Here is a 24541-nt window from a genome sequence, read left to right as displayed (position 1 = left end):
TTTGCTGTTTGTATAAGCAATTCTTTATTCATTAAATACTGCATCCATGGTGATTGGATGGTACATGGAAGACAATCTTCAGAGGCATGTAAATACACCAGGAAACTCTCCAACACAAAACCATCATTATTACAGGTTATGGGATTCTCTTCACTGTTGCAGCCTGAACTCATGATCATCATAAAGATGTACGTATAGTTCACAGTCAGTGCAGTGCGGGGAGTTAGTAAAAGTTGCCCAGTATTATTAAACACAATGTCATGACTTGCAAGACTGTTGTGGAGCTCTGGTTAAGTTTTTTATTGTTATGTTCACCATGAAATGTAAAACATTAGGTAGAACTGGCTGATCGTGGTCTTAATTAGTGACACTATGATGTTACAGAAGGTGTGATTAAAACAATGATTTGCATTTACGTCGTCCAGTCTGCTGCATCTGGCACATGTGAAGAACACAGTTCATGTCCAGGATTTTATATGAAAGTCATCCAAGTAATTCGATTAGTAACTGGTTTGCATCATATTTATTACTTAGAATGAGACACACCAACAGAAGGGTCGGAGCTAAGAGGCTCCTTTAGCTCTCAGTTTAGACAGCAGCATCTCATTCTTCCGACACTCCTAGTGGGGAAAAAAGTTATTATTGTTACATGATCATTACACTCAGAGGGTCATTGTTGAAAATTATTATAGCACATTTCCTGAAATACAGATTATGGACCTCAACAGCAGAAAGTAACAAGCCTTTATTTAAGGCAGACCTATAGTAGAAACTAGGATGCAATGATCATTTTTCAGTATAAAGCCTAATCTCAATCCACTCAATCGTGACCTGTGATTTACTGCAAAGCATTTTTAATTCTGAGGCGACTCTTTAATCAAAAAGACAGCTCAAATCAAATCTGCAAATCTTGTTGATTAAAGCATTTTTTTTATTAGAGTGGGTTGATATTGGCTGATGTTAGCTATGATCTATAGGTATCGACAGTTATTATGGGAAATACACAGGAAAAAACAAAGATATATATACACATAAAAAAACCACCACCACCAACACACACAAAAACGAGACCTGGGAGAAACACCTTTTAACAATGTTATTTGATGGCACTGCACAGTTTGTCCACTAGATGGCACTCTTCAACTCTGTGTTTGGAAAGCTACAACCGCAGACACCCAATTCAAACACTGGGAGGCATAAACAAGTAATCTGATGACATTATCTATATTTAACATTCATATTAAAACTTCATTCTACTCCTTTTTCAGCATGCACATTGTAGCTATAGAGACACATGAAAACTTGAAGTTTTTTCTTCTTTTCTCTTGTTATTTCAGTTATATTTGCATGTTTGAATAGAACATGGGTAAGATTTACACTCCCACTTTTTCATATTTAACTGTGTTTGCTGAAACAAAAGTGTTGCTTTATTGACTGCAAACTATACAGCACACAAGTCATGTAATTTATTTGGTTAATTTGTTTTAATATATTATGACACACTGTTTTCTAAATGGTGGTGTGCACATTTGTTTCACATTGTCTTGTGATCGATTTGCATAATTTGCAGTGAATATTTTTTCTGTTTTCTTGAATTATCAGACTGCTTTTTTCATTCTTTCCTGGTTTAAGCTAAAGAGAAGGCTGAGGATGGCGCTGGTTTAAGTGCAGAAGCCCACCAAACAGCTGACTAATCAGCTGATCTACTCCATGGCAGGACTGCCAAGGACAGACTCACAGCCTGAGTTGAAGAGGTATAGCTTGTTACCAGAGAGACAGAAGGCAGGAGAATAAACCAGCTGTGCTCTACTAAACCATCTGAGGTATACCCTGTCATGATTCATGCCTACTGTCTCGCACCACAAATGAACCAGCTGCTAATGGATGCGACACACAAAGAACAGCTAACTGAAGGCCGGGCATTCCCGAGTCCCATGGATCCCCAGAGGAGACTGGTCCCATCCAACTACCAAATATGTTTTCTCACTACCACATTGAGGCTCCCGTCAGGCATCATAGTGGCTAAGGTGAACAGGCTTATGGCTCGATACATGAGTGGAGCCACAGAAAGGAATTAGCAGGAGCACCACCGGAGGGGCGAAGCACCACCAACTGGTGGACAGAAGAGTCACTCAACAGTGCAAGACCAGACCTACCTGTGGGCTAAGCCTATGACTCAGTGCCGCACACATGGATCCATGAATGCCTAGAACTACAAAAGATCAACAGGACCCTAAGAGCCTCCGTTAGGAACTCCATGGGGATGTGGCGAACATCACTACAGGCCAGCTTCAAGCCAATAGGATGAGTCACTATCAAGAGCAGGATTTACCAAGGAAATGCTCTGTTCCCACTGCTGTTCTGCATAGTCCTGAACCCCTGGACTGGAATGGACCAATGCCAACCACCTCCTCTACATGGATGACATCAAGCTGTATGCCAGGACAAGACATCGATTTACTGATCTACACCAACGGCACTGGAATGTCTTTCAGGCTGGAGAAGTGTAGTTGGATGGTAACTACTACTTAGTAGTCAGAACTGAGGGGATTGCAGACAAGTACTTGGTAATCCCACGGGCAAATGGGAGCCACAAAGAGGCTCCAACCACCAAATACCTGCACACAGTAAAAAGCAAGTCCACAGGACTCAGCTGAATGGAAAGAACAAGATGGACCTCAGGTCCTCACTCTGAAAAGGGTGGAGTGCCCATTCTGGGTCAGGGACGGGAATGGGAAGTATCTAGGGGTCTTATTCACAAGTGAGGGGAGGGGGGAGTGGGAGATCAACAGACAGGTCAATAAGCGGTAACCTGTCAGTCACGGTGAGGAGAAAACTGAGCGAAAAAGCCAAACTTTCGATTTACCGGTCAATCTACGTCCCCACCCTCACCCTGAAAGAACAAGATCATGGATGAAGTGGTGTAAATGAGCTTTCTCTGAAAGTTGGCTGGCCTCTCCCTTAGAGACAGGGTAAGGATTTTAGACGCTGGATTATCTCTCTCGGCTGGCCGAGCTGGAGGAGGAGGCTGAGGAGGGGGAGGTCTGCTGCGCCCACGACCAGGCAGCAGAAGAAGATGGATGAATGGAAATTCACAAAGTCATTAGCACTTAGAGCGATAACTCTGAACCTGTTTTCTTCAATTAGTAACAGTAATGTTGTCTTTACCTTACAATATAAAGCGCTTTGAGGCGACTTGTTCAGATGTGACAATATATTCTATAAAAATTAAATTGAATTATTGACCTGTTTTATAGTAAAGTTTCGGTAGCTTCTCTGCATTGTGTTAGCACATGGCATTGAAGAAAATGATAGTAATTCTAATTTCTTTCTTATATTTAAATGTTGTATCGTTACAGCACATTCAGATAGAAATCTGCTAAGAATTTTTGTTTTGTATTTCAACCCTGTAAGCTGAAAGATCTAGAGGTGGTCAGGAGAGAGGATGTTCAGGGACTTATTTTAAATGCTTCTATGTCTTAAATCAGGACAATCGATAAAATAATGAGTGTTTTAATTTGAGAGAAGATGACTGAGTGAATAACTTTCTGTTGAATGTAGCTTTCCAAACTGAGATTGGGAGAAACTCGGGCATGACTGCGAATGACCTCACATCATTCTGAGGTCATTTTTCAATAAAACACCAAACTATGAAACATTTGTCAACAAACACTAACTGTTCACTTTTGTAGGCACATCCATTTATCACTAACGCTGTCTAACACGGCAGTCGTTGGTTGTGACACTTTTGATTTTTTTGCTTCACAACCATTCTGAAGGCTACAGTTTGTATCTTCCAACACGATTAGGTGTTATGTTTTGTGAAACCCATCTTTATCCCTAAGAATAATAGCTCACTATACCTTACTGAATAGCATTCATCTTTCATTGTAATGGTATGCTCTAACTGTAAATGCCCTCTCAGAAACAGCCAGCAGCACTTAAGCACATGCTTTTCTTACCTCTTTAAAGTCCTTGACAGTTTTGAAATACAGCCTCTGCTTGTCAAGGAGCTCCAGGTACTCATCATTCAGCTGATCTCGCCTCATCTTGTTCTCCTGCTTCTTTTTCTCCATCTGAAAAAGCAGAGAAACACATGCCGTACCAGTACTGCGGGAGTCTGTCTCGAAACAGGACAAACTTTGCATCATTAGGCTGTGACATGCGGGTCCATATACCCTGAGCTCATTATCTTATCTGTAGTCAGCATTATCCAAAAACATTTTTGTGTGTTCCTGATACTGACCACTAAATCTGTAATTTGGTTCCATCCCTATAACGCACGTTTATAAAGAGAAGAGCAGCAGAATTCCCCTTTTACAGAAAGACTTGTACCTTGATGCGATTCTGTTTGATTCCCTCGACTATCTGCTCCATCTGTTTGAGGAACTGCTCTTTGGCAGCTGAAGACGACATGGCTCTGAACAAGAGTAGAGGACGTTAGCACTGTTTCACTGCAATGAGCTAAGAAACGTACTGATAGAAAACTATTCACTGGAACAACATCAGTGTTAGACGTGACAAATGAGCAGAATTATACTTACTGTTGGAAGTTGTCATGAATAGAATTCAAGAGGTTCACCTACAGAAATTAAAATTTTGTTATGAATAGCATTAAGTACGAGTCTATTTGTGACACTTACCAAGGTGTTTAATCAGTCACATGTCTCAAGTGAAACAAAAGCCAAATGCTATCAGAAATTTTACTGGCAATCATTGCGCACCCTGCTGACAGGGGTCTGCTGTGGTTACTTACCTCCTTCTCAAGATAGACTTTCTTATCATCCAGTGTATTATACAGAGTGAAGAATTGCTTAGTCTCTTTGTGAGTAGCAGAAACTGAAAGGCACAAAAAGAACAAGCATTTCTTTATAACTCCTGATTTTTATGGGGTTCATTTGTGACCTGCACACAGCAACAACACTGGTCAAAGCAGATGAACAGGAGGAAATTACCTTGACTGTAGAGTTCAATGAACCTCTTCTGATACTGTGTCAGCTCAGCTCGGCTTGGCACCTCATCAATCTTCCTCTGCAAGATGGCAATCTCTCGGTTCCTGCGAGCCTGTGAAGAGTGAAGCGATATATACATATATGAATGAGTGAATACGTTCCTGATGTAGTTATCACTTGGGCTTGCTACATCGATCACTAAACAAGACTTTTTGTCCACCACTAAATGCGGTTGGTTAGTGATCGCCAGTTTGTCCATCTGTAACTTGAAGTCTCCCCTGCTTCTAAAAACATTTGTGAATTCCAGCGTAGTACTATGATAGGATGCCACCTGTGCAACAAGTCCAGTCGTGATGTTTCCTTACTAATAAATATTCCACGGTCAACTATTGTTGGTTTATAACAAATATGAAGCCACTGGGAAGGACAGCAACGCAGCCAGGAAGTGGTAGGCCAAGTAAAAGTCAAGAGCTTCGTGGAATGGGTTTCCACAGTCGAGCAGCTGCATCCAAGCCTTACATCAAGTGCAATACAAAGCCTCGGATGCAGCTGCTTGGTCATGGAAACCCATTCCATGGAGCTCTTGTCTAGGTTTGGGGGTTGCCAAGTGTAAAGTTTGGTGGAATGGGGGATTATGACGTGGGGTTATTTTTCAGGAGTTGAGCACATACCCTTAGCTCCAGTGAAAGGAGACTTTTTGGATAATTTCATTCTCCTAACTTTGTGGGAAAAGTTTGGGAGAATGCCCCACATGCCATCCCAGCCTACCTTCAAGTTTGCGCGAAAAATATATGAGTGAAGCCTTACAGACTCAGCTGTTGCCCGGATTAACAAGGTATGTGTCCGTTATTGAGGAACCAGTATTGAGAAGTGGGCTAATGGAGCAAGAAGGCACAAGGGATGAGAATAGGGAGCTGGTGGTATATTAATATGCAAGTAATTCTTGTGGAAGGGGTTACATGAAGAGCATGTAGCACCTATGGATTTTCTGACACCCAAAATCTAGACTAAAAGTAAACAACTACTAGGTCAGGGTTCTAAGGAGCTTGGAACGAAAAGCGTCTGGACTTCTTTAAGTTGCTTGAAGACGTTTCACCTCTCATCCGAGAAGATTCTTCTGTTCCAGGGTCAAATGGTGGAGAGTCCCAGATTTAAGCTCTGTGGAAGTGTCCCCCCCGAGAGGGACAAAATGACCTCCTAATGATCCTCTACCTAATCACATGAGCCAAGGTGTGAAAGCGGGTGTGGTTCACAATCAGCCAGGGTTTCAGGTGAGCTCATTGGGAAACCTGGCCCCACCCTATCATGTGATTCATGTGATTTCCTGAGGTCAGATGGCCCAGGATGTGAGTGGGCGTTAAGGTGTCTGTGAAGGGATCTCAAAACTGGATTATAGATGGCAGACAGTTGGTGTCATAAGCCCCGCCCTCTGTTCAAAGATGGTCGCCCACAGTGGACATAGATGCTTCTTTCACTCCTCTTTCAAACCATCTGTCCTCTCTGTCCAAAATGTGAACATTGGCATCCTCGAAGAGTGACCTTTGACCTTTAGATGCAGATGGACTGCTGAGTCTTGTCCTGTGGAGGTGGCTCTTCTGTGTTGTGCCATGCGCTTGTGAAGTGGCTGTTTGGTCTCTCCAATGTAGAGGTCTGGGCATTCCTCGCTGCACTGTACAGCAAACACCACATTGTTAAGTTTGTGTTTTGGTGTTTTGTTTTTCGGGTGAACCAGTTTGTGTCTGAGTGTGTTGCTGGGTCTGAACACCGGCTACATAGGGGATGACAATGTTGTTGCGTTTGTCTTTCTTTTCCTCCCTCGCTGGTGTCTGATCGTCTTTTCTGTGCCTCTTTGCTGACTTGATAAAAGGCCAATTAAGATAATCACATGTTTTAAGCGCTTCCCTGACATGTGTGTGTTCCTTCTTTGTCCCTTCAGGCAGTCAAAGAGGTGGTACTGGTCCGTGTGTGTGGGCTTCTGGTAAACTTCAGTGTTGACGTTTCCATTCTCCTCAATGTGCACAGCACAGTCCAGGAATAGCAAACAGTCATCCTTTGTGCCTTCCCTGGTGAACTTGGTGTTTTTATCCACAGCATTGATGTGAGCAGTGAGGGATTCTACTTCGTGGGTTTTGATTTTGACCCAGGTGTAGTCTACATATCTGTACCAGTGGCTGGGTACTCTCCCTTTAAAAGAGCCAAGAGTCTTTCTCTCTACTTCCTCCATGGAAAGGTTGGCTACAATAGGTGACACCGGGGAGCCCATGGCACAGCCATGTTTTTGCCTGTTGGTCAGGGTTCCAACATCTGGAATAAGCATCTGCAATCACAACTAGAGATGAGGTCCAACACAATTCTTGCTGCAAGTAGGAGCCAGTACCTCAGGTGAGGGGGGAGATATCATCATCCCCACCCTCTGAGATTAGGTACCAAGCACTAAGAACAACTAGTGCATTGAAGACATTGAGTGCAAGAGAAGCGGACCTAAAAAAAAGAGGATCATAACTAAGCTGGAAACCTGGACCATCCATAGCCAAATACCAAGACTACGTGACATACACTCTGGAGGTCTACCAGAAGATGTGAATGAAGGATTATGGACAATCCTTGATGTGACGATCACTGAAACAAACCTGACACCATGGCAGCAGTGATAACTGAGGCAATCGGCTCTAAGATGAACAGCCACAAGGAGCAGTACCCTCCACGGAGAAAGAGATTAGAGGCCAAGATCAAGGCAGCACAGATGGAAATCAGTCAACTATTGGAGCTGCACAAAGGTGTGAAAACAAGTACAGCAAGCTGTCCATTCCCGAGGCCTTGGAAACAGCCAAGCAAAGACTCACAGCCTTGGCTTGCCGTCGAAGAGACCACAGAGATAGAAGCCAGGGAGATAAACCAGATGTTCTCCAGTGAACCATCCAAGGTGTATTCTCAAGGAACAGCCCCAACAAAGCTGCTAATAGATGAGACACACTGAGAATGGCTAACTGAAGGCAGGACAGTCCTGATCCCCAAGGATCCCCCCCAGAAAGGACTGGTTTCAGCACAACATGGAAGCTCCTGTCAGGTGTTATAGCAGCTAAGATGAATGGGCAATAGATAAGTGGGGCCCAGAAACACCAGAGGGGCAAAATAGCAGCTACTTAGAAAGCCTTACCAAGTTTTATCAGAATTCATTCAAACCTTTTTGAGCTAGCGTGTTTACAAACAGACTGATTACACAGACGCATGCAGACACTACCAAAAACATGACGTCCTTGGTGGAGGTACAGGAGATAAAGAAACAGCTTCTCGGAGTTCCCCGTCCCGGTCCTGGGGCCAATTTACTTTTCATCATAAAAAACATCCTTTTTACTCAACTGCAGAGTATCACGAAGAGATAGGTTTGTCTCAGGGACTTGTGTAGGTAACTACCCAAGTGCTTGCTCAAGGGGGTCATTTGATTGTTGGGATATACTCATTATTATTGTAGGGTTACAATATATAGTGTCACAGACATGGGGGACAACACCCCTTTCCTACTGGTAGAAAAATGCACCACTGTCAACCAATCAAAATATGATGTGGCAACACATGGAATTTGGCTGCTTAGGAAGAGGGGAAAGATTTGGGAGTGACAGCGGTGAAAGAGAGCGAGAGCAATAGCGAGTTTTGTAATGTGAGAGATTTTAATCAGCTTTTCTGCCTCGGTTATCCCCTCAAAACTGAGTCTTCTCCCAAACCAACAAAACACAAACCAAAAATCAGCAAACATAACTCACAAAGAAAGAACAATATAGAAGTGTACCAAAGACTAAAAAGAGTCCATGGTTTAATAACTGGTTAGCAAACTGATTTACTCTTTACCAGGAGGTTTGTGTTAGTTTAGATCACTGGTTCTCAAAGTGTGGGGGCGCAGAGTTCTGACAGGTGGGGCGCAGGTTACCTGGCAGGAAAGTCACGTGGAACTAATGTTTAACATCGGAATCACTTTTACGGGAGAACAAAGAAATTCGCGGCATGCAGGATAATAACATGCGCAACCGCTGCAGCTGTGTGTGTTAGTCGACAGCCGCAATAAAGAGGTGTACAAAAATTGCAAACACGTGGTCGGGTCTGTCGCGCATCGTTTACAGCGGTGCTGAAACCCAGGATTGGGGCGCGGGAGACCCGACCACCTGTTCGACTTACAGTTGTTACGGTGGTTTAAGAAGTAGTTACCATGAGCAGGCGGATCTTCTGTAGCTTCTCTCTCCCTGTGTTGTACTGTTTGTCAATCAGCTGGTCCCTCTCCTAAGGAAAGAGAAAGTGCTGTAAATCAAATCTGAGTGGAAAGCTCAAGTTAACTTTCACCTACTCACAATCTAGGAACAGCAACAATGACTTTATACTGTAAGAGACGACAGCCAGCGTATGATATGTACCTTCTCTTCCTCTGTATCCTGTCCTGATGCAGACTTTAGCTCCTGAATGTTCCTCTGCAGACGAGCCATCTCTTCCTGCATACAGAGCTCAGGCATTAAGAGGAAGAAATGTGACCATCAGCAGGATACACAGTGACAGTGATTGCATCGATGCTCACTCTGCAGTGTGTGCGGAACTCCTGCTCCTGCTGCTTCAGGTTCTCGTTCATCGTCACCAGAGCCCTCAGCTTATCGAGCAGCCTGTTCAACAAAGAAACATTTGATCAGAAAGTCACCGACTGATGAAAGGAGACACATTTTGTCACTGCCAGTAACCTCATGTGTTTTAGTACAATTGTCACTAAAACTTCCACAGTCGATTCAAACTCTAGCATTAAATATAAGCTGGTTGAGGCAGAAACAATATGGACTTAATTCTGATCAGAGTCTGGAGAAGGAATAGTTTATTCTTCATACAAATGGAGCAGCAGGGAGTACATACTGGACATGGGGTGTCTGTGTTTGTGGTGTGCTAACAGAGAAGACAGCAGCATGTGTTAGTTAGTAATGTAAACTAGGGCTGCTCGATTATGGCAAAAATGATAATCACGATTATTTTCACTGAAATTGAGATCACGATTATTTGACGATATTTATTTAACCCTTTAAGACCTACTATAGAACCAAGTCCACCAGAGCTTATATTATTTTTATTTATTTTTTGTACATGCTGTAGTGCCATTTGTGGGAGCATTTCAAGTTGCTATACATCAATACAACTGTTATAGCCCATATTTTAATAATATGTATGCATTAAGTGCATAGTAATTACATAAATTGCAAAAAAGTGCAATAAACTACAAAAAAAATTGAAAATCGCTTTTGTTTTGTTTACATATATTTCTACTTGGAGAAGTTTAAGGGTTTATCCCTCAAAACTTTAAATACAATAAAGTTGCAAAAAATAGTTTCCCATCACAGGAAATTTATTTTGAGTGTCTTCATAGTTTTATTTTGGAGATACAGCAATTTTTATATACTGCAGGAAAAACAAAAAACAATCCTATGATGCAAATTTGCAAAGAAAACAGCAGGTGCATCATTTCACTGTGGGAAGTGTTACGAACAGCTGATAGGAACGGCAAAGCGTGTTTCTGGAATATTATGTTTTTGTTCCTGCAAGCGCTTTTTATGCAATTTTTGCAAAGCTATATGTGGAACGAAACCGTGACCGAGGACAAGCTGATGGCATAAGATGTAAGTACAACTCCTCCGGTTTCATATGCAAAACAAATTATTGCGCTAGCTTACACGGTTCAGGTTCTACAGGGATTTAACAATAGTTACGCAAAACGGAGCGTGCTGCTCTGACCGGCTTTAAAGGGTTAACAATGACTTTAAAAAAATAATATAAAATAGTGTGCAACACCACTGAAGTTTTTTTTTTTTTTTTTTTTAACTCTTTTCAACCAACAGCAGTCACTCTCCTCTCCAAATAACTTCTGCTTAGCTTTCCGAGCTTCCCTCGGGTCCTCTTAATCAGCGGTCTCCAACCTTTTTTGCGCCACGGACGGTTTATGCCCGACAATATTTTCACGGACCGGCCTTTAAGGTGTCGCGGATAAATGAGGGAGGGGCTAATAATCGGCTCAGTCATTTTTAATGATCGTTGAAAGCCCAGATCGTAATCGTGATTAAAATTCGATTAATTGAGCAGCCCTAATGTAAACCAGTTAATAACACATTCAAACAGACTCATCAGGCAACACAAGAACAACCATGAGACTGCTTACTGAGCAGCACACGGATGCTTCCCACCACAGGGACTGCAAAAGTACAAATGAGCAGGTCTATTAACAGGAAATAAACCTATTATTACTCAAAGCTGCTTCATAGATGCACAGAGGGCAAAGTCCAGTGTCGGGTAGGCCCAGAATCACGGGTTACATTTGCTGCTGCACTGCTGCAGCTGAACAGGCAGCCAGTCATTTGATTTTAAAGAACTTCTTCACCACAAGATGTGACTGCTGTTGTTTACACTGGACTTTCAACACTGAGGAGACGTCTTCATATATCATAGCATGTGCTGCTATAATGATATTAGACATCATTTTGGTGGTGGTCAGAGGGCCCGGTGGCGCCTGTGTCCGGCAGCCTCGCCTCTGTCAGTGCGCCCCAGGGCAGCTGTGGCTACAATGTAGCTTGCCATCGCCAGTGTGTGAATGTGTGTGTGGATGGGTGAATGACTGAATGTAGTGTAAAGCGCTTTGGGGTCCTATGGACTAGAAAAGCGCTATACAAATGCAGGCCATTTACCATTTTGTGATAGAGGTGATTCATCTTTTACTTGTTTGTTCTAAAAATAAATAAATAAATAAAAAAACCCAAACAAACGACATTGGGCTGAGCTGACGGCGTGTTCGTTGAAGGTTCTTCGATCGTTAGTTGATTTTAGAACCTTGATGATAGTTTCAATGCAAACGAAGTGTGGCAATAAAAACAGAATAGCAAAAACGGAATAGGAAAAAATGATTGTTTTTTTATATTATTTTTCAGTAAATACTTTGTCAGTTTTTCCTGGATTTATCAGAGTGCAGAGCGTGAAAGGAGAGTCCAAAAAATAAAATACAGGAGGTTCACAGCAGGCAATTTACTGCATTTTAAAACGGTGCAATCCATGCATTATTAGTAAAACTGCTGGTAAGCCATCTACGCAATAGATTTTTTTACAAATAGTGTTATTAAAGTGTTTATTTATTCATCGTCAGGATTCAATCGGGTGCTGCACTTTCGGTTCATGCTCCAAAACCCTCGCATGTGGCAGAATTACAACAATTCAAAGACGAGCGGGCCGAACCCCCCCCCCCCAAACCACAGGAAGGGGGCAAAGACTTTGTCAACACCACTGTAGAGATCTACAAGAAGCTGCTCAAACCAGCTCTGCAGATTAAAGGGTCGAGCCCATTTTAGTACAGCAATCACACACTATGTTTGTCAATACAAAATGTGGCAAATCCACTTAGCCAAGAAAATGGATCGAACATCAGTTACAGAAACAATCGCCTTCAAAAAAGGGCCGTACAACAAAAACTAACCAACATCAGAGCAACATACATGCTGGCTTCCTGCAGAACTTTTCCTTCCCTAGCCAAACAGGAGTACCTCCCATCTCTACTGAAAGGGATTCTGGGAAATGCAGTCTTCTAAAGATAATATGTATTGAACGCTCTTTCTGGGCAGAAAATGAAATCCATAATTAGCAGCTCTCAGATAATCTGTTGCTGGCAATAAATCACTTACAAAATAACCCACAAAATGCTGTCATCAAACCACACAGAGTGCAGTAAAGTTACAACATAAAATGGTATATTATGGCAACAAGCCCATCAGTAGGTGCCCATCTATGTTTGACAGCACATTTTACCTTTATTTTTTATTCTAATGTGGAGCAGACAGTGTCCACATTACAAAGGTGCTGTGTAACTACCAGTACATTCAATTTTACTCCAACAAGAATATATACTAGGTGGGGAACTGGTTGATGTATTGTTAAAAAAAAGTGTATAAAAAATGTATATTCAAGATTTAGATTAGAAAACATTTCAACGCACATGTGTGTGAATATTTTGAGTTCGCAGTTCTTGAGAATAAAACGTTAGCAGATAACAGAAGGACCGTTTTTGTTGACTCACCTCCTGTCAGCCTGCTCCTCCACTTCTTCCAAACACACCAACTCTTTCCCCAAAGTCTCTGACACCTTTGTAGCCTGCAAATTAAAGCTACTGATCAAAGCATCTGAATGGCTGATAGCTCCCTGAAATGTAAAACATATTACACTGGACATTTCACTGAACGTTTTAGCTCAGTTCTTTGCCAAACAGTTTTGACTAATTCTATTTCAATGTGAACAACTCTACATGTACATGCATGTGGAAGAGAAGGCGCATCCTGATGATGAGAGGATGAGATGATGGATGGCATCCCAGGGAGTCTCCTCCCAGATCTGGACCAGAGCTTCAGATGGACCAAAGAGGTCAGGCAAACGTGTGGCCCAGGCATTGGTACCAATATCCAGGTGCTGTTAATCGAATGTAGACCAACGGTCTTAAAAAAGCAAAAATGCTGCCCCTCAGTGGAAAGTGTTATGGTGTTATTATTACAAAAAAAAAAAAAGATTCCCAGAAGTGGACCCAGCTCAGACAAACTCCATAAATACTGGCAGCAGCAGCTGGTACCAGTACACCCATACACCAGTGCCATCAAAATCCTACGTCGCCTTGTTCTCAAGTCATCGCATTTGCAAGACTTTCAGAAAACTTGACCTCTGACATTTCTGATTCCCTGTCCTGTGGTGACAACAAAATAGGTCACTTCTTAAATGCAAAGGTGATTTTGTGTCCCAGCTCATTTTCTGAAACACTGTGTGTGTGTGTGTGTGTGTGTGTGTGTGTGTGTGTGTGTGTGTGTGTGTGTGTGTGTGTGTGTGTGTGTGTGTGTGTGTGTGTGTGTGTGTGTGTGTGTTAAACAATCACAGTGTAATATATCAGGTGTTGTTGTTCATTTGAAGGACCAGGTGTTTTTCTATCATTAAGAGGCTGCACTTGCATTTGTACCATGGTTGGAGGTAAACCAGTGGATCAGATCCATACTGGGCAGTGAAGTAAGCCTTGACCTGAGCTCACCTCCGTTAGTTTCCTCTTGTCCTCATCACAGCCCATCTTCACCTCTGCATGCTTGGCTTGCAGCTGTGGCCACAAAACAGATACAGTCAAAGCTCTGACACTATTACGACTGCCACAACCAAATCACTTCATGCTTTTGCTACATTAGGATCAAAAGTTTGCTTCACAGTTACCGAGACACAGTTGAGGACGGCACATTCATTAAACCACAGTGACCTACACACCTCCCCCAGCTCTTTAGTCTTCTGCTGGATCTGTTTGTTGAGCGAGGCGACCACCCTGTGGTGCTGCTGCAGTGGGCCATAATGCTCATGCTCCTCTGAGGACAGCTCTAACTGCTGCAGGGACACAAGGAGGACACAACAGTCAGCAAAGCAATGCTCTTAGAAAGATGAAGATGTCTACCATTAGGTGACATTCTGGTTTAGATTCATGCTAACTGGTGATTTTTTCACTGCGTTTGATTAAGAAGAAAGTCCGAATGAACACTTTAAAAAGCTGCCAACACACAGCAGCATCTTATATACAGCTGGTGTTTAGGACAGAACTGTACTATAAGATCACCCTCTCTTTGACTAACACAGCAACTGCAGTCTAAACTTGGACCAGACAGTGTAGAGCTGCTTACCTTCTCGGCGTACTCAGAAGCAAACTGTTTGATCTCTTCAGACTGCAGCCCGACGAGCTGACCCACTGCACTTGCTGTCAGCTTCCCCTGAAAACACAGGCTCAGTCACTACCACAGTGCAGCGGTGAGGAAAGGCAACAGGAATCAAAGAAAACTCCATGCAATCAACAAGATTATTCAGTGACAGCTGAATATCAGAACAGCCACTATTTGGCTCCTTTACATACATTTATATGTTTGGGTTGTCCGGATGCAGAAATGTTCTGCTTCTCTGTGCCGTGTGTTTTATTTACATACCTCCTCTGTTGCCATGGCAGCCATGTTGGTCATCAACGTTTTAATTCGCATCTAGGAAGAAAATAAATGTCATTTATTTGTTGAACACAATATGGTCTTATTTTATTATTCCAGGCTTTTTAACAGACCGATGACACAACAACCTGAGAGCTTCCACACGCTGGCTTTGAGTTTTTCCTATTCATTAGTGAGCTATAGATTTTTGTTGTACTTCTAAAATGGCAAAGCCCACACCAAACAGCATTATTTTAAGGCCCAGGAACAACAGGAAAATCAAGAACAAGAGCACGAGACAGGAGACAAAAGTTCAACCCAAATAACAGTAGACGAGCTCAGTTACTGTCTTATCAAGCTGCTTTTCATTCCAGCTAAAACTAAACTTGGCTCACTGTTAACAGTCCTGACAGTACACAAAAGTTATGATTCACTGTGAATCTCTGTGAGTTTCTGTGGGAGCTGATTGTGGTTCAAATGTGTACAGCTGAACTTTAAGTCTGTATTTACTCTGAGTTGTGGCACTGTTGCCTAGTACTTCCTTGGGTCTTTTTCTTACAGTATAAAGCACCTTCAGGTGACTTACTGTTGTGATTTTGTGCCACATAAATAAAACTGAAGTGAATTAAATGTTTAAACTGAAAGACTTAGCGGATCATTTTTTGCCCTCTACTGTAAACGTGTGCCTAATTTGTCTTTCTGTATAAAATGCTCAGTAAATAAAGTTCTCACTTCCTCTACTGCCTGCAGGTCCTCTTCCTCTGACACGTCAACCACCCCATGAGATGCTGCCTGAGAGCCACCGGCCAGTGAAACCTTCCCCTCATCGACCTGAAAAGGGGCAAAAAGAAGAGAAGATGAAGAACGGAGCAAAATCCTTGCTGACCAGAGAGCAGCCGAACCTCCCTGCAGCTCTACCCACAGTGGAAGCAGCTACAGTCCAGGCCTTCAGGCGCCTACCTTGTCTTGTTTGCTCTGCTTGCTGAATCCATATCGCCTGGAAAAAACAAAACAAACAACGAGTATGAGATATGACTTCAGATTGGAATAAAGTTTACTCTTCTTTTTACCCCAAACCCCCAAAATTCATTTACATCATGCGATAAAAAAGTATCAGCACAAGAAAGCGCATGAATCCATCAGGTGGACAAACTACATGGTTCCTCGATCTGCAGTGTCTGTTTAACTAAAAAACATAAAATAAAATGCAGGAGTGCAGTGAAGCAGCACCACAGTCCATCATGCCAAAATAAGTGTGCACTGTTTGCATTCTCTGACAAACATGTTGAACCACAACACAGGGTGCTGTAAGCAGATGCTGCCCCCCCCCCAGCTTCACACAGTTATACAGTACTTACAGCAAGAGCTCTGACATTCTAGTACAGAGGCTAGTACAGGGATGGATGAATGAAAAAAACAAAACAATATATCAGATGACACACTGAACATTGTCTAAGTTTAAATCTCAGGTTTTTAATTCTTGACTCGTTTCCTATAAACTAAGATCTACGCTGACACACTGAGAGGAATTAGACACAGAAGGTCAATTTGTGGCGCCCAGAGAAGGAACAGCCCAACGACTGATCCAGCCATAAAACCTCTGTATTCCTATGCATTTACTGACCACCTTATTAGGTGCACCTTGGTGGAGCGCTACCTGAAATCTACGTGGTACAGACTGAACGGTGTAAGAATGTTTACATTATGTAACTTCTGCAGATTTGTGACTTTTAACCTCATCACAATCAATCCTTCTAAAATAAGACATTGTAGTTCTCTTGCCTTTCTTCTGCTGCTTTCTAACACAACATTTAAGCAGGTAGATGGCTGAGCTCATCTGAAACTTTCACCATGTTATATGAAATGTAAAAACATCGGTGGCTGCCAGTCCTGCCCCTCAGCCTCGTAGGAGATGATGTACCATCAGTTTTCCATCGCTGCTCTTAGATAAACAGAAGGCGAGACGCAAAAGCCCTTTGCTGAGATTGGGTCAGTTTTAGATGCATTCAAGTTGTAATTGGGTGGTGTTTACTTAAAAAGAACAGTTTAACAGATATGTCCAATAAAGCGAGCAGCCAGTGCACATTTTAGTCCTATTATTACTATCCTGCTTGGTCTATAAACATCGGAAAATATGAACAAAGCCCAGCAGAGAGAAAAGCAACAACAAAACGAGGGCACCAACAGCCTTATAAGAATAAATGTTGATCTACAAATGGCTCCAAAGAGAAATGACAGAGAGATCTGACATAACTCAGCGCTTTCTATACAAATAAATGAGACAGACGTCTTACAGCCGCTTTGGCAAAAGATGGATTAACAGGGAAAGTGATGCACATCCCGGATGTGAAAGCTCACCTTCCATATTCCAACAGAGTGGAGTGGACCCTGGACTCCTCATCCAGCAGCTCCTCTGCATTCCTGTGCCTCCTGTACTTCCTCTGTGGTTTGTACACTTCCTAGAAAAGAACGAGGCTCATTCAAAAAAGCCCGGCAGTTATCTAAACAACAGACCTACGATTTGACTTTGCTGATTAAGCAGGTGCATTTCATTTTAGTGTATCGTTTGTATCGGTGTCGTCACTCACCAACACGTCCAGCACTGCCCTCACTGCTTTGTCTTTCCTCTGGACGAACTCTTTATCCTGTCACAGTACAGTGAACAGCACCTCTTACACACAGGACGTTTAATGACATGTGGCCGACCAACACTAAACACGTTTCTATGACTGCGAGGGTTGTGATACAGCGCTCATTAAAACTTGAATAACGTGTTAGACTTCTGACACTGAACCCCATTCCTACAATGAGACACGAAGTCCCAACGTTACTTTCTTGCCTTCTTGTGATGTTTACCATGTTAATGCCTTTGTGTCTCATTACTTTCAGTTAGAGTGTGTACAATCATCACTACAAGCCCATAGATCTTCCTTCTTATCTTGATTACTCAATATTTTATTGCCTTATTTTTCTGTCTGACTTTGTATTTCATATATATCATGACTACTTTCTGTTTTCATAAACTCAGTCCAGTTAAAACAATCACACTTGAACGTAGGTCAAGATGTAATTAACCAGAGGAACTCCAGGTGGGCTTCTCTGGAAAATCTTTTGTAGTGTTACGCCTACCTGCCATTTATTATTTTTTGTTTGTTGAATACGAGAATAAGCCCAAGAAAGAGGAAGCAGGTGAGAGAAAGAGTAGAAAGGGGGAGGTTTGCTTTGGAGAGCAGAAACAAGAGAGAATGTGTGTGTGAAGGAGACAGGCATGAAGCAGATGTCTAAATACTCATTAGAATTAAAAACCTGGACTTGACCACCCAAAGAAATGGAAGCTGCACAGGAGAGACGAAGAGACTGCAAGCAGGGTGGAGAAGAGAGCGAGAAGGATGGCGGCAAGAGCCAATGGCACGATTGACGGGACGGTAGTAAGACCTGTTGCCTGTGTGTATGGTATGGGGATAATGGCACTGAGCAGAGGTCATTAACAACTAAATTCTTTAAGTGATTTTATGAACTTTGTATACAAAGATGTGTCCAGTAAAGCTACGTCCTGGTCTTCATGCTGAATGTCTGTTACCTCTGGAAGGCTGTGGGACTTCTGGAACTGAGAAATGGAGTAGGCTCTCACATAATCTCCCATCTCTTCCCGCGTCTCTATGGCTCGCTTCACCAGCCACTGGCATAAAACAACACACAGCTCATCAAACACAAGGACGAACCAGCAGATACAGACTGACCATGTCCATGCTCCAGCTGGACCTGCTAGCTGTACTGGATCTGATGCCAGCAGCAGTCAAAGCTCATTAGCTAATACTGTTACTCACACGCTTCCAGGCGGCTATGAATACGTTCTTTAAAGACAAATCACAAACATCATGTCAGCGTTTTGAATTCTGTAAAGTATGAAACCCTGAAACTGTGATGACAGGAAAACGTCAGCACTGCATGTGGGTGTGTGAGGGTCCGCCTAGGGGAAACACTGTAGACCACTTAACCTTTTCATTAGCACTTTCCTCAGATGCATTAAGCACATTAATGCATCTGAGATTAGTTTGGCTGAATTCTCCGTGTACCTGTATGACCGGGAAAATGTGGATAAAATCCAACCCTTGGATCTGATGGGGTTCCAGGCGATGAGGACACTTCATCTTTGGTAAAACAGAAACAATTTTCTCTGTCAAGGATCTGCAACGAAACAGCCCTTGCCACTGTTAGAAAGAAACCAGTGTGAAACTGCAAAACCCAGACAAAGAAAAACACTTAAAAGGAAGGAAAAATGTAACCAAATATCTGATGACATTATCCATCTGAGCTGCTCCTAAGTTAGCAAAATCATTCATTTTTAACTGGATTCAAATGTGGCTCGTATGATGTGTCACTTTAAATTGATTTATCTGGACCAGTCTAGAGAAACTTGGAAAGAAATCAGCCAACACTCACATTTTTTGCCCAATAGTTGAGTTTTCTTGGAAAAGAAGATCCACGTCTATGTCAAAATTACAGGTGGTGATGCACCAGGTCATACCCCCAACCACCTGTAGAGGAGAACTGTGAGCTGAGGTTTTCTCAGTTAAATGCACAATAACAATAAATACTTCAGTTCACGGTAGAGGTGGTCTAGCTAATCCAACAGAGAGAAAAACCCTAAAACAAACCAAAGAAACCTGTAGTTTCTCTGCTTCCAACTCGACTTCTCTTCCTGTATCAGTGCTGATGTGCTGGTATTGTCTGAATGGCGACACCCATCATTCAGGAGAATACTGCAGTGCCTACCTACACCTAAATGCTGAACATAAATAGAAGTGGCTTTCCCGCTGCCGGTGATATCATCAAACATGATGGCTTTACTGAGACCTTCATTCACAAGGCGTCACCACAGTAGGTCGCTCAGCAGATGCCCTTGCTGCAAACCCAAAGGGATTTGTTTCTCCTCTCGGAAATCAACCAGGGATCCTAAACTTGTTAAGCAAATATCTAAACAAGTACAGGATAGGATTAATGCTAAACACAGTTTTCAAATATCTGGAGTATGTTTTTATTCAGATTTTACTCCAACAGTTCTGACATAAAGGAATGATTCATATCTCTGCTGACTTGATGTTTCTGTGTTCATATAAGTGCCAGTCATCAGTTGCCAGGTTGCAGGGGCAGTAGCCTAAGCAGGCAACCCCAGACCTCCCTCTGCCCAGTCAGAAACACTGCTGCATTTCAGGCCAGCCAAGAAATATCATCTCTCCAGCATGTCTTTGGTGCACACCGAGGCCTGCTGCTGATAGGACAAGCCCAGAACATCTCACCCAGGAGGCATCCTTGTCAGATACGCGAACCACCTCAACTGGCTCCTCTCAGTGTCGAGAGGCAGCATAGCAGCTCAACTATGAGCCCCTCTCCTCACCGTAGCTCTAAGGGAGATACCCTTAGAAAGATAACTAGTTCCCCACAGCATGATGCTGCATTACACATTTCACGGTAAAAGAACGGCTTCTTCTACAGCACTTTTCTACTCTGAGCACTCCAAGTGCTTTATGCAACTTCACTCACAGCAGAACTTTTTTCTATGCTTCTCCTACATACGTGCTTCTAACTAACATTCACACACATTCATACTCTGACATCACAGAGCAATTTGAGGTTAGTTTATTGCCTAAAGATATTTGGCATGCAGACTGGAGCAGACAGGGATTGAACTACCAACCTTCAGATTTGTGGGTGACCTGTGACTGTACAGGCCAAGTGATAAGGTTTTCCATCTGGCATGACAATTGGCATTCAGGCCAAAGAGTTCAATCTTTGATTCATCAGACCAGATCATTTTGTTTCTCATGGTCTGCGAGGTGTGTTTTGGCAAACACCAGGTGGGCTGTCGTGTGCCTGGCCACTCTACAGGTGTGATTGGTGGAATGCTGCTCAAATTGGTTTGTGCTCTGACATCTACTGTCAACTATGGGACCTTATATAGACAGGTGTGTGAATTTCCAAATCATGGACTGTCATCTAAATTCTCCAAAGGTAAAGTTGTAAATAATAATCTACATGTCATTTATTCATTTATCTTTAATGAGTGTATCACAGACTACATAACTTTCTGCACCGACTCCATTGTTCCAGCTCAGACTGTTCATTGTTACCCAAATAACAAGCCGTGGGTGACTAAGGACATCAAAGCCCTCCTCAACAACAAGAAGAGGGCTTTCAGAGGGGGCAACAAAGAGGAGGTGAGGAAGGTCCAGGTGTTACTAAAGGACAAGATCAGAGAGGCTAAGGACAATTACAGGAGGAAGCTGGAGTGGAAACTCCAGCAGAACAGCATGAGAGAGGTGTGGAGGGGCATGAAGACCATCACTGGATTCAGGCCAACCAACAGCAGGGGAGCTGAGGGAGGTGAGAATAGAGCCGACGAGTTGAATCTGTTTTTCAATAGATTCGACACCACAGTGTCTGCTCCCACCCCCACAACCTCACCTGCAGTCAGCCTGGAATCCAGAGCCACACCACTGTGCCAGCCTCTCTCTTCACATGTTGCCTCCTGTGAGAGTCCTGACACCCCTCCCCCACCCATCACCTTCACTCAATACCAGGTTGAGATGCAAATGAGGAGACTTCACTCAGGCAAGTCTGCTGGACCAGACGGAGTGAGTCCCCTCGTCCTCAAGACCTGTGCCCCCCAGCTGTGTGGAGTCTTTCATAAACTGTTTATGCTGAGTCTGAGTCTGCAGAGGGTCCCGGTGATGTGGAAGACATCATGCCTCGTCCCAGTGGCCCCCAGGATTACAGGCCCGTGGCACTGACCTCCCACATCATGAAGACCCTGGAAAGGCTCATCCTGGACCAGCTGCGACCCATAGTAAGACCACATCTGGATCCCCTTCAGTTCGCTTATCAGCCTCGTCTCGGAACAGAGGACGCCATCATCTACCTGCTCAATCGTGTCTACACCCATCTGGACCAGCCGGCGAGCACTGTGAGGGTCATGTTTTTTGACTTTTCCAGTGCTTTCAACACCATCAGGCCGACCCTCCTGGGTGATAAGTTAGCAGCGATGCAGGTGGATGCTTCTCTGGTGTCCTGGATTGTTGATTACCTGACAGGAAGACCACAATATGTACGTCTCCCACAGTGTGTGTCTGACAAGGTGATTAGCAACACAGGGGCACCACAGGGGACTGTCCTCTCCCCCTTCCTCTTCACCCTCTACACCACAGACTTCAGCCACTGCACAGAGACCTGCCATCTTCAGAAGTTTTCTGATGACTCTGCGGTGGTTGGATGCATCAGCAGGGATGATGAGACAGAGTACCGGGCTGTGGTCGACTCCTTTGTCACGTGGTGTGAGCAGAATCATCTGCAGCTCAACGTGGCAAAGACCAAGGAACTGATCGTGGACTTCAGGAAGACCAGGAAACACTTGACCCCTGTTTCAATCCAGGGGGTCAGTGTTGACATTGTGGAGGACTATAAATACCTTGGAGTACACATTGACAATAAACTGGACTGGGCTAAAAACACCACAGCACTTTACAGGAAGGGCCAGAGTCGTCTCTATTTTTTGAGGCGACTGAGGTCCTTCAACATCTGCCAGAAAATGCTGAGGATTTTCTATGAGTCTGTGGTGGCCAGTGCGATCCTCTATGCTGTTGCATGCTGGGGGAGCAGGCTGAGGGTCGCAGATGCCAACAGACTTAATAAACTGATCCGTAAGGCCAGCAATGTTGTGGGGATGGAGCTGGACTCCCTCAAGGTGGTGTCGGAGAGGCGGATGCTGTCCAAGATAAAGACAATGTTGGATAACACCTCCCACCCACTCCATGACATGTTGGTCAGTCACAGGAGCTCGTTCAGTGAGAGACTGAGATTACCGAAAAGCACCACTGAACGACACAGGAAATCATTCCTGCCTGTGGCTCCCTGTACAACGCATCCACTTAACACACTGTTTGCTGCTACAACTACACATGTTTCTTTTCCAAATATTTATTTATAAGTGACTTATGTATGTATGTATGTATGTATGTATGTATGTATATATATGTATATATTGTACTATTCTTAGTTAGCGTATTGTCTGTCTTGTCTTAATGTTGGTTTAAAATGGAGCACTGTAACAAAAAATAATTTCCCCCTGGGATCAATAAAGTATTCTGATTCTGATTCTGATTCTGATTACATTTGCAAGAATTTCAAGAAAACTTTATTTACTTTGTCGTTATGGGATATGGCGTGTAGAATTCTGAGGTGAAAATTAATTTAATACATTTTACAAAAATATTTTCTACATGGGAGGTTGTATCTTGGGTCAAGGTTTTCAACAGGCTGCTTAGAGTCATTCTTTACCACCAGGTCAATGCACCAGTGATTATTACCCACAGATTACTCTTCCTTTCATATATCACATGGAGCCAGCTGTGGTGGTAGAGCTGATCAAGCCTGCAGCCCACATGCTAAAGTGTCTTTAACCAAGATAGGGGGGGGGTGTCAATGTCAGAGAGTGCTCAGATAAACCGACTGGGTGAATGACAGCTGTCAGGAGGCACTTTGAATGCTCAGCTGAGTAGAATGATGCTACATCAGTACCAGTCCGTGTAGCCAGCAAGTGCTTGGTGGAGAAGTTTGTTTACTTTTTGGTCACACATCACCTCCTCACTGCCTTTATAGTCAGCTTGTACTCGGATGTGTGTTTAGCTCAATTAGTGAAACATTTTTTTGTTTCCACCTTCAGCAGGAACAAGTTGTATTAATCTGCTAAAAACAGTTGGGATGGAAGACGAGCAGAGAGGAAGAAAAGAGCAATCAGAAGTCCAGCGTATACCTTATCAAACGGTGACAATCCTTTAATCCGGGCTCGGAAGTATCCAGCTGCCAGCAGGAGCTCCAGGATCTCTGTCAGCTTCACGCTCTGCTCTTCATCCTCCCGGGTTTCCACCTGCAGGCCAGAAACACTTCATAGCTCACACATGGCTGAGGTCCTAATCCGTCTGCTCTCAGACCTTCACATTTACTCTTCCGTTTTTTGTTACTAAAATTACTACTAGCACGATTTTAAACGTTATTAACTCAATCCCAGAAGGTTGATTCTGTTCGTCTGGACGTAGCGTTTTCACTGGGACAAACGTTTCGTCACCCGTCCAGGTGACTTCTTCGGTCTCAGCTGACTGCAGGTTTCCTCGGTCTTATAAACAGTACTTTCGCACAGTGACTGAAACCAGCCCACTGAAGGAACAGCTGTGAGGTCAGTTTCTTGCTCATTAATCAACAGAAAAAACTTTTTGGGATTTACTTGCGTGGATGGTTTAGCATGCATCAAAACGTTATTAATTCAACAGTAACAAACTAGCTTCACCGTTAGCTTCAGTGTTAGCTTGTATCGATATGCGTCCGCAGTGTGACAGCTCAAGCCCATCATCACAGCAGTGTTGAAATCTGATGCAGCTACTTTGTACCTGGATGAGGTTGCCGTCTTGGTCATACTGAGCGCCTATTTTCGACCCGGTTCTTACTCTGTGGAAAACAGACGTAGCCACCGCCATGTTTAACTGCACTGTTGATGACAGTCACGTGACCGTAGCATATGACAGGAAATGTTAAACGCAGCGTTTCCAAGTGTGT

The 24541-nt window shown here is 43.3% G+C and overlaps 1 protein-coding gene across 2 annotated transcripts; it reads right to left on the bottom strand.

Moving 5' to 3' along the window:
* Positions 1–24534, bottom strand: ccdc93 (CCC complex scaffolding subunit CCDC93). Of its 2 annotated transcripts, XM_004571958.5 has the most exons (24): positions 24376–24534; positions 23745–23858; positions 19379–19473; positions 19012–19123; positions 18516–18614; positions 17524–17580; positions 17294–17394; positions 16294–16323; positions 15896–15932; positions 15668–15766; positions 14942–14992; positions 14645–14731; positions 14241–14354; positions 14017–14079; positions 13027–13100; positions 9514–9595; positions 9356–9430; positions 9153–9224; positions 4956–5064; positions 4757–4839; positions 4545–4582; positions 4336–4420; positions 3963–4076; positions 1–620 (listed from the first exon to the last, which is right to left on the bottom strand). In XM_004571958.5, exons 1-24 carry the CDS (start codon positions 24460–24462, stop codon positions 564–566), a joined length of 1935 nt encoding a protein of 644 aa, XP_004572015.1. In that variant the 5' UTR covers positions 24463–24534; the 3' UTR covers positions 1–563. The 2 variants fall into 2 exon arrangements, with proteins under 2 accessions (XP_004572015.1, XP_004572016.1); XM_004571959.6 differs by lacking the exon at positions 16294–16323.
* Positions 24535–24541: the final 7 nt, after the last annotated feature.

This window comes from Maylandia zebra, linkage group LG16 (assembly GCF_041146795.1).
Source record: "Maylandia zebra isolate NMK-2024a linkage group LG16, Mzebra_GT3a, whole genome shotgun sequence".
In the NCBI taxonomy this organism is placed as follows: domain Eukaryota; kingdom Metazoa; phylum Chordata; class Actinopteri; order Cichliformes; family Cichlidae; genus Maylandia; species Maylandia zebra.
The sequence above is the reverse complement of the archived record's forward strand: the minus strand, read 5'-3'. Positions and strand labels throughout refer to the sequence as shown.

What these genes read in the sequence shown, in the direction of transcription:
- ccdc93 (XM_004571958.5), bottom strand. Translation starts at nt 24,462, where the DNA reads ATGGCGGTGGCTACGTCTGTTTTCCACAGAGTAAGAACCGGGTCGAAA. An exon ending in ACTCTGTTGGAATATGGAAG is followed by an intron (nt 16,324 to 17,293) that starts GTGAGCTTTCAC and finishes TCCCTGTACTAG; the next exon opens with CCTCTGTACTAGAATGTCAG. An exon ending in AGACTAAAGAGCTGGGGGAG is followed by an intron (nt 14,080 to 14,240) that starts GTGTGTAGGTCA and finishes TTGTGGCCACAG; the next exon opens with CTGCAAGCCAAGCATGCAGA.